The sequence below is a fragment of the Amblyomma americanum genome, chromosome 4, assembly GCF_052857255.1.
Source record: "Amblyomma americanum isolate KBUSLIRL-KWMA chromosome 4, ASM5285725v1, whole genome shotgun sequence".
In the NCBI taxonomy this organism is placed as follows: Eukaryota; Metazoa; Arthropoda; class Arachnida; order Ixodida; family Ixodidae; genus Amblyomma; species Amblyomma americanum.
In genome coordinates, this window is record NC_135500.1 from 81,278,131 (window position 1) to 81,291,349 (window position 13,219).

Genomic DNA, 13,219 nt, shown 5'->3' on the forward strand with positions numbered 1-13,219 from the left:
CACACCTCGGAGATTATCGGAAGTTCGCTCTACCAATTGCTCGCCCGAGGAAGCGACCGACAGTGCGAACAAACCAGGTAAACAGCGTGCAATTTGAATTTTCCTTAGCGGAACCAATTTGCATACAAATCAACGACTTTTTTTTTATGCCTGGAGTCCCATGTGTCCTGCCGTAAACGGACGCCGGCACATGGCGCGTACTACCCGCTGCTCGTCCCAAGCAACCTCAGACTGACCCCAATATTGCATCGTTGTTTTTCTAAACGAAGGTCGACTTACACACAACTGTACTAAAGTAATCAGAGATCCCGATAACCTAACCCTGTAGCCCTCACACAACACACACACTCGCAAACAGAAAAAAAAGGTGGAGGCCGGCGCTGGGTGCAGTCAACCTGCCGCGAGCACAGAGCAAGAAAGGTTGCGTTTCGGGACAATGCTGGGAGTATTGGAGCTGGAGCGCTTTGAATATAAAGCATTGGCATCACTCTACAATGCAGCTTTGCAGCTCCGAGGGGCCATCGCTTCACCAGTTTGTGGCGAAATCGCAATCTGGAATTCCTGCAACACCCTTGATCTTCGAATTAACTGGGCTGGTGCAGGCCGCCACTTCGAATTATCCGGTCAAATTTGTATTAGAAATTACAAGACCGAAGAAATTCTTCTAATTAGTCAAGTTCGAATTATCCAAGTTTTACAGCATTTTATTTTCCTTTCCTTGGCAGCGACATGCGGACGCTCCGCGCGTAGCGCTCCATGGGGTCACAATCGTTTTTGATCGCTGCGATGTTCACCTTCCCCGAAGGAGACACGAAATGGTCTCTCTTAAGCGTTTATTTTTTTTCACTGAAGCTTATGGAAAACCAACGAAACGTTCTTGCGTTGTTCGTTTGGTCTGAGAACTCGTCTCAACTCAGTACGTCTTAATGGGAGTTCATTGATTAGAAGATAAGAAGCATGGCATATTCATGAGAATATTTTTATGTTTACATGGCACAACTTCAATACAATTTTGACATTGCCACTAACTTTCCACACCGCAGTCATCATCCCCAGCAGATGAACTGGGTTCACTGACGCTACTTTTTCCATCTTCACTCAAACACAACTTGTAAGAAACTTCTATAGCAAAAGCTCAAAATGTCCAGAAGCGCTTTTCTTTTCTGCAAGCTGGTTTATCGATGTGCACTGGCATTTTTAAGATTACACCATGAGCCAGCAGATCAACAGTCAGCTACTTTCTAAGCTCAGCAAGTTGAAAAAAATCTTGATAAGGTTCATCTTCAGGCACAAAGTACACAAAGCTACAGACAGCAGAAAGAACAGACAAGACTAGGAAGCTTACATTAAATAAGTGTTTTCTTTTTTTTTTTTGTGGCCATACTGTCCCTGTGTTTGCCTCATGAAAGCAATAAAGGAAACTCATCTTGACCATCCCGAGAAAAAAATAATAATTGAAGCTATAAACCAGGACTTAACGAGTTGCATTTCTCCCAACGCGTTTACAAAGTTGCCACACACATTGTTAAGAATGACAGTGCCCAGTAAGTTCTTAGCAAGAGCATCTACAGATTAGTGCACTTACCGCAAAAACTTACGATGCATGATCAGTCCTTCAGTGCAGACATGTAGAAAAAAATTAATTCGATTTCACTCGTTTGCAACATCACCCTACCAAGTATCTGTAAGCGTACCACGAAACTTTAACTGACAAAAGTAGGTCACGCAAGCAATAAGTAACTACCACCACTTGTGACAAGTACAGACCTCATGACAGTCAGTAATAGCACTCAAGAGCGCAGCCTTCAATTTTTAATTGGTAAAAATCGATCGTACAGCTCTTCTTGGCTATACTGATGTTTGTCAGAGTTGCCTTTTTTGCATTACAAAAAAATAGTGGTACAGACAAGGCCAACGTTCTTTCTTTGTCCTTGTCTGTTGTGCTATTCTTTTAATAATGTTGACATTTGCACGGCAGCAAAAGACACACCCACTGCAGAGAAATCGAGCTTTAAAAATTTAACATTTCTTTTCCCAGCACTCGACTCAAACACATTCACGGTCAGTTTACTCAAGCAAACCCTTTTTGATGCAAGGTCATTAGATCAATCTTTGATCACATACTGATCAGCATGTGTTCCATCTTCAAATAAACAGTACAACTCTGTAAACTCTTCGTTAACGAATTAGTTGACGGAAATGCGAAATGGCCATGTGATAAAGGGACTGACAAATGGCCAAACATGTTATGAGATTATGGTGGAAATTAAAAGTTTGGTTTGGTTTAGTTTACGGGTGTTTAACGCCCCAAAGTGACTCAAGCTATGAGGGACGCCGCAGTGAAGGGCTCCAAAAATTTCTACCACCTGGGGTTCTTTAGCGTGCTCTGACGTCGCACAGTACAAGGGCCTCTAGGTTTCACCTCCATCGAAATGCTACCGTCACAGCCAGGATCGAACCCACGTCTTTCAGGTCAGCAGCCGAGCACCATAACCACTGAGCCACCACAGCGGCTGCAAATTAAGCGACCGGAAATTAAAAGATCCTGCCTCTTAGTGTACCGACCTAGCGCAGTAATGTTCAAGAAACAAGGATTTATAATTTAAATTTGACATTAAAAATTGCATAAAATACGCCCTTGAGGTGAAACCTTGCCACTACCAGTGCATCCCACCCACATGACCACATCTTGGTAAAATACTACTTATATGCTATTAGGTGCTTCGTGTTTCTTTCTTTCAGAAGTGTTCCTCACATTTTATTACAGTTTACACTCTCTACAGTGCACCCTTCAATGAGAATGAACACTCCCCTTCAAACTGCCAATGAAGTGCTTTGAGGTTCTGTTAATAGATGGTGACGCAGTGTGTTGCAATTCTTGGTTGAAGTGGTGACCATGGTTCACTAAAACTGTCATAAATGAGATGCACATCGCTGTGCCGAACAGCTTTGGGTGTAGAAACTCACACGAATACCTTGACATACTAAAACTGCTCCATTAATCTCTGGTGAATGAGACGGTATCAATTTTTAGTTCATCAATTTTGCCAGCATGCAATGACTACTGCACTCGCTGATCATAGTTTCCAGCCTCAGAATATGCATATACAGTAAAAGCTCGTTAATTCGAGCTCAAAGGGGAACGCAAAATTGTTCAAATTAAGCGAAGTTCGAATTATCGAATGGGCGCTGGAATGAGCAGCATTACAGAATCCAAAGCAGTCACATCTAGACTCGTTATCGCGAGCTAGGTGCTACTACAGGTTTGTGGCAGGCGATTCTGAGAACTAAATTCATGCGGTCCTAATGGAAAATAAAATAAATTGATCAGCCAGTTATGTGCCAGAAACAACTACTGGAATGCATTCGCGTGAGCAGCGAGCTTTAGTGGTGGAATATAGGACACTCTTTGTGTTCCAAAACATGTTTATTTACGGGGAAGGGTTGTCAAAATTAGAAGTAATCAGTGATGTCCATTTGCTTGCGTTTCTTCTGACGAGACTCCATCAGCGTCATTTGCAGCTTGCCCAAGAGCTCCAGCGCAACTTCTCATTAGCAGAGAAGTAGCATGCTGCAACAGCGAGCGCCGACGCTACTTCACATGCACTCATGCACTTGGCTATGGCATAGGTTCGTCGCCGCAGTCGGACTCATAACTGTCGGCTGTGCTCACCGCGCGTGAGCCCTGTGGCGTCTGCTGATAACATGCTGCCTCAATTATATTGGCGTCACTCGAGGGCTCTAACGTCTCCACACTGCTGTCCACACAGCTCGCGGCACCAACAAAAAGCACGACGCTGGCGCCCAAACCGCCATGCTGCGTTGTGTACACCATGTGGTCGCGACCCAGCAACATGGCACAATGAAAACCTGGAACGGCTTGCGCCGAAGCATTGGCGGCGCAGGCGAGTGCTCCGGTTGCGAAAACCTGCTTCGGCATGCACCGGAGCGTGGGCTCCACCAGCCCACCAGCCTTGTGCGCTCAGCTTTTTTTCTTTTCCATTTTTTACATCTCTAGTAAACTTGCAGCGTGTTGTACTACTCGCTCTGGGCCAACTTCTCTATCTACGAGGAGCGGTGTCAGCCAGGGGCTCCTAGTTCGAATTAACCGTAGCAGGTGCTGACTTGTTCAAATCATCAGGAGATTTTCCCCAATTGAAACACACAGGGCTATGCCGGGATCCGCGCGTCAGCTCGAATTAACCGTAAGTTCGAATTAACGAGCCTTTACTGCACAGAGTCAACTTTGCCAGCATGCAATGACTACTGCACTTGATCATTGTTTCCAGCATCAGAGTATACATATAACCTTATCTACTGATCTACAGATGATAAGAATCATCTAAAGTGTTTATAACAAAACCATGCTGGAATTGAGCCCCATGGACAGCAGATTTATCGTTGCGACAAAAAAAACTTGGTTCTTAAAATGCAGTTGCCTGTCCCTACAATATGGCGGTACAGGTTACACAAAAACAAGCGTGCAGGCCCAAATATTGGGTTTGCTCTATTGCTGGTTCACATGAGGCTTGGCTGATTTTGGAGTATTTCACTCACCCAGTGAGATCCACCCTTCCTCAGCAAACCATCCTGCGTTCATACTTTGAGCATGGCAAAAAAAACTAAACAAAAAGAGCTATAGGCTTTGATTTCAGAGCATGTGCAGCTTCCTGAAAGCGGGGCTCTCTTAAACGTGCCAGTACAGCACATGTTCAACACAGCCACACAAAGTGGTGAATTACATTCAGGGCTGGACTAGCAGACAATGCACACAATTAAACATGATGAGTTTGCCTGCCAACATGTTAGTTCATGTCAACGCATGGCAACTAGTACTAGTAGTACTTTCTGGTGGGCAAGTTGCTGCATGTGTGGAAACAGAAAAATTTCCTGAAAAAATGCGAACAGTAGGTGAGAAACGAGAGTGTTTTTATCTTCTGTCATCATTTTTTCGTGTGGTTTTTCAAAGCTCCCAGAAACGAGTACGGATGCTCCTAAAATCACCAAATTGTTCCAATATTACATTTAATAATAAACAAAAAAGAATTGAATATTAAATAAATGCCAATAAAACACAACAGATGTTGGCAGCTCACCCTTGTGGTGGGTCTAACACGATGGCGCGTGGCTCGGCCAGCCCCTCGGCGATAAGCACCTTGCGCGCGGTGCCATTGAGCCGGGCCACCTCGATGCGGTCAGTGCCCGTGTCGGTCCAGTAGAGGTTGCGTGCCACCACATCCACCGCCAGGCCATCCGGGTGCTGGACCTCCAGGGTGACCACGGCCTCCTGGCCCGTGCCGTTGAGGAAGGCTCGCTGGATGAGGCACAGCTCGTCGTCCGTCCAGTACACACGACCCTCCACAGGGTCATAGTCCAGTGCTATGGCATGCTTCAGACCCCGTAGAGGCAGCACCACGTCCGTGTAGTCTGGTGTGTCCAGTGAGATGCGCCGGAGGTCCTTGCGACGTGCTAGCAGCAAAATCTGATCGGCACCTGCTGCAACAAGGGGCGATTCCACCCACCTCTGTAAGGCAATGCTAGTGGCAGCAGTTTTAAACCTTTTGCAACCTTAAAATGCTGAGAAGAGAAGAGGAAGCAGTTCACTCTCAGTACAGTAGACTCTTGTTAATTCAAACTTCAAGGGGCCAGACGTTTTTGTTTGAATTATTTTAAGTGCACTTGATCCAAGACTGAATGCAATTTTCTGCATCAATATATATGTATACAAACAGTATTTGGGATCTATTTCTCGACGAAAATGTAGCTAAATGCTTTAGCACAATATAAAATATAGGTGAAAGGCAGTGATAAGTCGGTTTACTCAAGTGTGGTCGAAAAAGTTATCAATAATGAACTGGTTTCGCAATAGAGTTATTAAAAACCCTCAAAATCATCAGAAGGCTTGAAAAGTGAAATAGCTGCAAAAAAACTCGATAGCAAATTTCACTGATGAAAAAATAGGCAGTGGCCGTCTGCTTTTAAGTGAAAAACTGTGTGGCAGTTACGGTTTTTTGCCATTCCGTCATTTTGTAATGCATGCCTACTGTCGGGAATATCGAAGCAGAACCGCTCCAAAACAGTAAGGCTATCCACGGCCTGCTTCACCGAAAGCGACGCATCAGCAGTGGAGCCTGCTCACACGCGGTGGTGGCCATGAAAGGAGGCTTCACCACAGAACTAGCAGCTCGCAGTGAACACGCATTATCAGTGCACAAGCAAGAGAATAACAAAAAAAAATTCTACAAAGTTACAACACATGGCAGAACCACCCTTGCGAAAGTTAGAACGAAAAATTAAAAGCCCTCCCCCCCCCCCTAAACCCCCAGGAGGGAGGGACTGGCGCGATTGCTGCAAGATCCCCGACCTGCAACTGACAAATCCAGAGGAGAGGTGATAATGCAAGCTTCTAGAAATTTACTGCAGATGGCGGATAGAACGATAGATGGTGGATAGAATGACAGATGGCGAATGGAATGACAGATGGTGTTCTGGCATGCACTTTTGAATGCAGAGTGGAGAACCTATGGGTGTGTCAATGACGGTTGGAGGGTTAAGGTGTCCCTTATGGGTTGCCACTGTGTATGTTTATCCTGCTCTGCACTTAGTGTGTTTTGACCTGCGTTGCAACCAGGACCAGTCTGCCAAGGCAGGAGCTGAGCCGGAGAGACAAACCTTCGGCGCAGGTGCGCGAGTCGTTGAGCAGGCGCACACCCGTTGGGCAGGCACAGCTGTAGAAGGGGGCCTCAGAAGACACCAGGCACAGGTGAGAACAGCCGCCATTGTTGTAGCTGCACTGGGAGCCCTCACCTGCGCAGCAGCAACACAGCTTCAGAAAAGCCATATTCTTCCTTCAGCCAACAGACCACACTGCAGCCATTCACATTGATTAGCACCCTCTTTAGATCATATTCGGCACTTCCTATTCTTGTAAAACGTGACATGCAAAGTGTGCTGTTATGGCCATCATCAAACAACTCTTGTCCTTGAGTCAATATAGCGAAATCTGTTCAATAGACAGCAACCTTGGCACGAGGCCACAATTCTTTGATTGTTGTGAAACTACACGAAAGCTGAAGTTTACTGAATTAGAAACCAAGAAAAGGAAAATAGTTTAGGTGCATGCGACCTAGTTTAGAGCATCATTTTGTTTATTCATTTACTTATTCACAAATACTGAAGGCAGTAGCGCTGCCCAAGAAGGAGGTCGCTAATCACATGGCAGTACACTAAAGGCATGAAAGGATTTACACTGAAGCACGCAACAATGGACACCGACAGAAAGTTCTACAGTTCAACTATGAGAGGAAACGAGCCTTATGGAAAGCCTTCGCCCTTGCAACGATAACGTTAGAGCAGCTGACTTCAGCTGACCTGCGATGCACAGAAAAAAGGTAAATTTTGCACAGTAAACCAGTTCCACTGTAATAGGCTGAATGGGGCAGTTCTAGTCTGGCACTCTGTCAGCGTACAGTACACAAAGGGACTCCAGATTTATTCACTGCAGCATATTAATGAGAGATGAGGGGGACTGATAATTGGATAGAATGATTCTAGCAGCAAGAAACTGAATGTGTTCTGCTCACACATCTCTGACGTAATATGAGTCTCACATTGTCGAAGCATACTTAATGAGGGAAGAATACTTAAACTGGCCTACGGGACAAAAAAATTACCCTTTGGAATCTACAGCTACAGTAGAATCTCGATGATACGATCCCGGTTGACACAAATCTCGGGATGATACAAATTTGTAAAATGTCATGACCAGAGTGCATTGTGTGCAATGAGCAGAAATTCGCATGTTACGAACGACCCCTCACCCAATGCGGCTAATACGAATGCTTAAGCCGTGACCACACCCTTGAGCACCACATACTTGCTGCCCGTACATCACCGAAGCCGCGATCGTCAGTCACGCGGCCGTAAGCAAACCGTGTTAGCCAAAAACAGATGCGCACAAATTCTGTGTACGAATTTTGTTCATTTTTGATGAGATGATAAGATTATATTTCGTGACCCCGTAAGATTCGTGTGATCAAGATTCTACTGTATTATTCTCCAACTCCATGAATTTTTTCCTTCCGGAAATCAGTTTTGTGATCCTAATATCAGATTTAGATCATCGTGCAGGCTGAATTTGCGCAGGAGCAGATGATTTAATGGCACGAAAACTGCAGACAGCTAGCTGTTTTGGTACGTCAATATCATGGCATCTAGGACAGATAGAGATGTCATTCTGTTTGCTAAGTGAAGCTGAAGGCGCAGTGTTTGCTATAATCAAAGCACAATCGTTCAATCGCACTTCAAGATTTACTATTGCGACTGCACAAACAACAGTGCACTAAGCCTCCAGTTTTATGATAGGAGATCACGGGGACTGGAGAGTAGTGCTGTATAAGTGGTGCTGACCCTTGGGCTGGCGCAGGGGGCTGTAGGCCTGGATGTCCATCGGGTCCAAGTCGCCAGACAACACGGTACGCTTCTGGCCACCCGTCTGCTTGGAGCAGGAGAGCACTGCCCGCGCCTGCCAGTCTGTCCAGTACAGCGTGTCCCCCAGAACCTGCATGCCATGGGCACACCTCCATCACTCAGCTGTCGCGGGACATCGTGCTTGCTGCATGGAATTCAGACCAATTCTCGCATTCGCGTTTAAAAACCTTGGACCCAGCTGGATCTGAAGCTTCGGCTTCCATCCGGCCTACCACGACGTGAAGCAACTTTGTTGTGTCGCCTGTGGCTTGGTGTAGCCTTCACCAAGCACTACTCCTTCTTAATAGGTATGGCTGACAGCCCTGCATGTGCCATCTGCGGGTGTGATGAGACTATAGCCCACATTCTTTGTGAATGCCCTGCCTACAGCGCCGAGAGACAGTCTCTCTGCCATGCACTGGAGCATCTAGACCTGCGCCCACTGAGAGAAACGAAGATTCTCGGCCACTGGCCGCGGCGGTCAAGGCATCCAAGGCACTGCTCTGCTTTTTGAGGACTTCTGGCCTGCATGACAGGCTGTGGCTGCACTGAACGCTGTGACTTTGCATAGTGACTTTACTTTCTTCTAAATATGTTTTCCCCTTCATCTTTTTCTCCCCTCACCTTTTTCCCCCTGTGCAGGGTAGCAAACCGGCTATTCGTCTTGTTAACCTCCCTGCCTTTCCTCCTCCGTCACTCAGCTGGAGCACACTTACAAGCAAGGCACAGTGCACTTTCCACAATGGTCCCCCACGCTACTGCCAGAAAACTGTGTCATGGCACTCAGTCAATAGCATTGTGATACGTGTCATGCAGGTGACAGGCAGCAATTAAGAAAGTCTTCTCATACACTTTTGGTACTGTAGAACCTGGAAAAGACGGGACTGTGGAAAAAACGCATACCACAAGGAAATGTAGTAGCTGAGAAGAGCGCAGGGAAAAATTGTGCGCCGCTGTCTGCTGCGTTTTAATTCCTGCATGCCTAGCATGCTTCTCTGAAATTTTCAAGGCTTCGTGGCTCTCGCAATCATTGTGCACGTGCAGGATATCCCAAACGCCCTGCGATGGTTCTCTTTCTGCTTGAGCAGCTGTCAATGGAAGGGTGGCAGTAGCGAGGAAGCACCTATGAAACTGGCCATGCTGCAGGACACGTGCTCTTCTGCGCTCTTTTCAAGGCAGCCACTTTAATCCTACAAAATTCTTATTCATTGCAATCTGCAAGCTGTATCTTTTAGCTGCAGGGTATAAGATAAGAAATTGGATGACAGAAATAAACCTCGGAGCCGCGACTGCATCTCGCGAAATATTTCGTTTTTGCCCCTCCATTTGTATGCAGTCGCTTCACGGTGACGATGGAACTGCACCACAGCCTAGAACAACAGCTGAGACAAAATTCACACCACCTGCAAACATGAGGGGTGACAATGTGGGGCAATGCGCTGCAAGGTGCTGAATGCTGTGGCAGCCAAGCACCAATAGAGTGCAGAGTCCCGCTTTGGCCAGCATGCCATCATCATTTCACACTCGCTAAATGTAGGCTGTCAGAATGCCCCGCATGCCATGGGGTAAAGCAGTACCACAAGGGGAAATTTGCAACATAACAGATGGAACTGTATTGCATAGAATAAATACTATGGGAGCTAGAACGGTACTGGCTCAAGAAAACATAGCAGCTAGGAAAAGCAACACCCAGGAACATAGCAGCAGGGTTCTACTGTACCTACCCTAATTATCTTGCACAAAGAGAGTCAGGAAGCATGCGAAGCAATTGCACAGCACTTATGGGAAGCCAACCAAGCATTCTTGCCTAGTTCACCATATTCCAAGACTTGGCTGGAGTGGGTCCTGAGATATAAGCTTGAAGAACAGTCTAAATAAATATTTTCTGCGCACCCAAAATGTGTACCACACACAGCTTACTGTCAGCACTGCTGTTATGCACGCCACCAGTATGCTATGCAGGAAAGAGCAGCACACAACAGCGGCTATAGGCAAAGTGTGCCTGGCCTTACACTGCCATTGGCCACAAAAGCAACTGCACCAAAGGCATAACAAAGTCTGCATGTATGTCACTAACTGTTGCTTTTCCTCTTTTACAACACCAAGGCACAATGCCATGCTAAAAAAAAACAAAACAATTTGTTGTCACAGAAACATCCCCATCAAAACGAACAAGACAAGTTGATTTTCCACTGCTCACAAAAGCTTCTACTCCATGCAGGCTCCACACTCGGCTACACATGCAATGGGCAGCAGGGCAGAGCTGGCCAGAACCAACATGGCCCCATCCAGCACCATGCAGAGCACTATGCACCGACTGCTACACCACTCACCGTCAGGGCAAAGGGCAGAGAGAGGGAGCCGTGGATGACAACTGCCCGGTTCTTGCCATCATAGTCCATGGACGAGATCAGCTTCAGCTTCGCATCCAACCAGTAGATCCTGCACGACACCCACTCAAGACACTCAGTTACAGGGGCAAACAAGCAGCAGCCACACCTCAGCTGGATCATCACCCCACAAGTGCTGCTGCGTCAGTCACAGCCCATTCACAGTGATGTGAAACATGCGAAGAACAAACAGGAGTCTGCTTCCAACTGCACAAAACGTAATCTGGTATGTTTGAGGTCCAAAACTAACTTCCCAGCATACTGAGCACCATTGCTGAAACAGTGAGTGCACCAAGAAAGCAAAAGACCCCTCCTTCTTATACACAACCTGTGACTCTATAGCAGAGACTTCTCACCCACTTCTGAATGACACAACACATCCAGAAAGCTCTACAATTCAGATGAAACCATGAATGCTCCAACAATTCATATCTTTCAGAAGACAGTTAGCAAACTCATTTCAATCATTCCCCCCGTCAACATCAACCTAAAAAGGACTACCACGAAGATTTCACCAACGTCTTCGCACCTGAGCCAAGTGCTCCAGCAGTGATGGCTTCTGCTTAACATAGGCTAAGCTCGGGCACTGGGCAGCCTGAAATTACGGACCTACTTTGACACTAGCAACGTATTCTTCATATCCCACAGCTCAAATAAGATGCATGAACTAGCAAAACGCTGTTTTAATTGGGGCTAAATGATTATAAAACTTTGAATAGCAAATCGAATACCCTTGTATTCAATTTGCTCGAGATAAAATAAAGGAAGCTAAAAATTATTCGACTCAAACCAGCTTGTGAGTTCTTGAATAGTTTTTTTAATAATCCACACGAACTTCGAACAGGGCACGCCAGAGTTTTTTTTTAGCGACTGTTTCAAAAACATCGTTCACTCCGACGCCACACAGCATGCTCCCACAACCAGTCTGTGCGAGAAGGAGGGTTCAGTGCCATGACTCGGTCCATTCGTGTGGCGGTGTTCATAATACTCATACATACGGCCTTCAATGCTGAGCAACGCCACAAGGTTCAGCCAGATTTAGCAAAACCTGCATTCATGCCCGATATCGGACCCACACCCCTCTCATGAACTGAAATTTGGCGCTCGTTTGTCTGCCACCGTCATCAATTAGAAAAGGTAATTTTGCTATGTGTATGGCATGGTGATCACAGGGTTAATTTACTGACTTCGTGCTGTGTGTCCTCCACTGGAGATCAGTGTTGTGCCCCCCGACAGCTACACACTTTCATGACTTACAGCACCGCTGCTAGCGCTTTGCTGTTTCATGTGGATATTCATTATGTACACGCATTCGCACAAGTATTTCATTTGATTCAATTTTTGACTACACCATTCGTATTCAATTTGGTAGCAAAGCTAGCCTATTCGTATTCAATTCAGTTTCAAAAATGTAGTGTTTGTGCACCCCTCTAGTTTTAATGCTTATTATTTCCCACACCACAATCAAAACTGTGTTGCGCAACCCTTCATCACAAGGATGTGGTTCCACCTTCAAATGTGCCACCAAGTTTCAGCCACAGAGCTGCTCCAGCAAGAAAGACTGCAAGACCTCACATCTTCCTTTTCTTCTGACACTTTTCTCAGCCAAAGCAAAAGATTTAGCACCAATTCTCCAGCCTCTAAGTTGTACTTGGGTATAGGCATCCCTTTGGCCCTGTAAACGTCACTTTTTTTTATAAATCACACATAAGTTGCACCAGTATACTATATGATGCACCTCTTCATTCAGTAAGCGCTCTAAAAATGCAATGAGGATTCCTTCGTTGGAGACTGCAACAAAATACATGCTTGCAGTAGCTGCCTTGCACAGTCAATCCTCGAGCTTTGACAAGCATGCCTATTTCCTGCTGCCTGTGTTTTTATTGTTGGCTTCATCGACCGCAACGCTCTCGCAGGTTTGCACCAGTCCCAGGTAATTTTTTCCCTCACATCGGAACTCTCCCTTGCAGTCCAGTTCCCATTCTCCCAATTTAAATGGCAGGTAACCTAATTTTGAATCACAGCTTCTTCACCTCACAGGCAGAGGTCATGTTGAACAAGAACAACACACGAAATGTGCGAAGCCATACGGATGCGATGCCAAATCTAAACTTTCAAGAATACGGCTGGACCGGCTGAACTGGACTTTCTGGACCGGTGCATGCTACATGCCGTCGCTGCATGCAGTCTGGTTGCGATTCTACCACAGGATAATATTAAAAAAAAAAAAAGACAGTTGTAGCATAGTGCAGTCAGCATATCGCTACTGTGATCTGCTTCAGCTAGGAGTTACCGTATATAGTACTCATGTAAGGGGCGTCCCCACAGCCTCAACTAAGCAGCCGGTAATTTGAAAACAC

General features: G+C 46.0%; 1 protein-coding gene across 4 annotated transcripts in view; it reads right to left on the bottom strand.

Moving 5' to 3' along the window:
* arr (low-density lipoprotein receptor-related protein 6) overlaps positions 1–13,219 on the bottom strand; it is a 79,488-nt gene that overhangs the window by 45,549 nt on the left and 20,720 nt on the right. For 2 of the 4 annotated variants that reach the window (XM_077661134.1, XM_077661132.1), the window contains 4 exons: positions 10,803–10,911; positions 8,410–8,560; positions 6,673–6,807; positions 5,097–5,496 (listed from right to left, as the gene is read on the bottom strand). In XM_077661134.1, the coding sequence (XP_077517260.1) occupies positions 5,097–5,496; positions 6,673–6,807; positions 8,410–8,560; positions 10,803–10,911 (795 nt within the window). The remainder of the gene's footprint in view (positions 1–5,096; positions 5,497–6,672; positions 6,808–8,409; positions 8,561–10,802; positions 10,912–13,219) is intronic. The other 2 variants (XM_077661135.1, XM_077661133.1) reach the window with 1 other exon arrangement.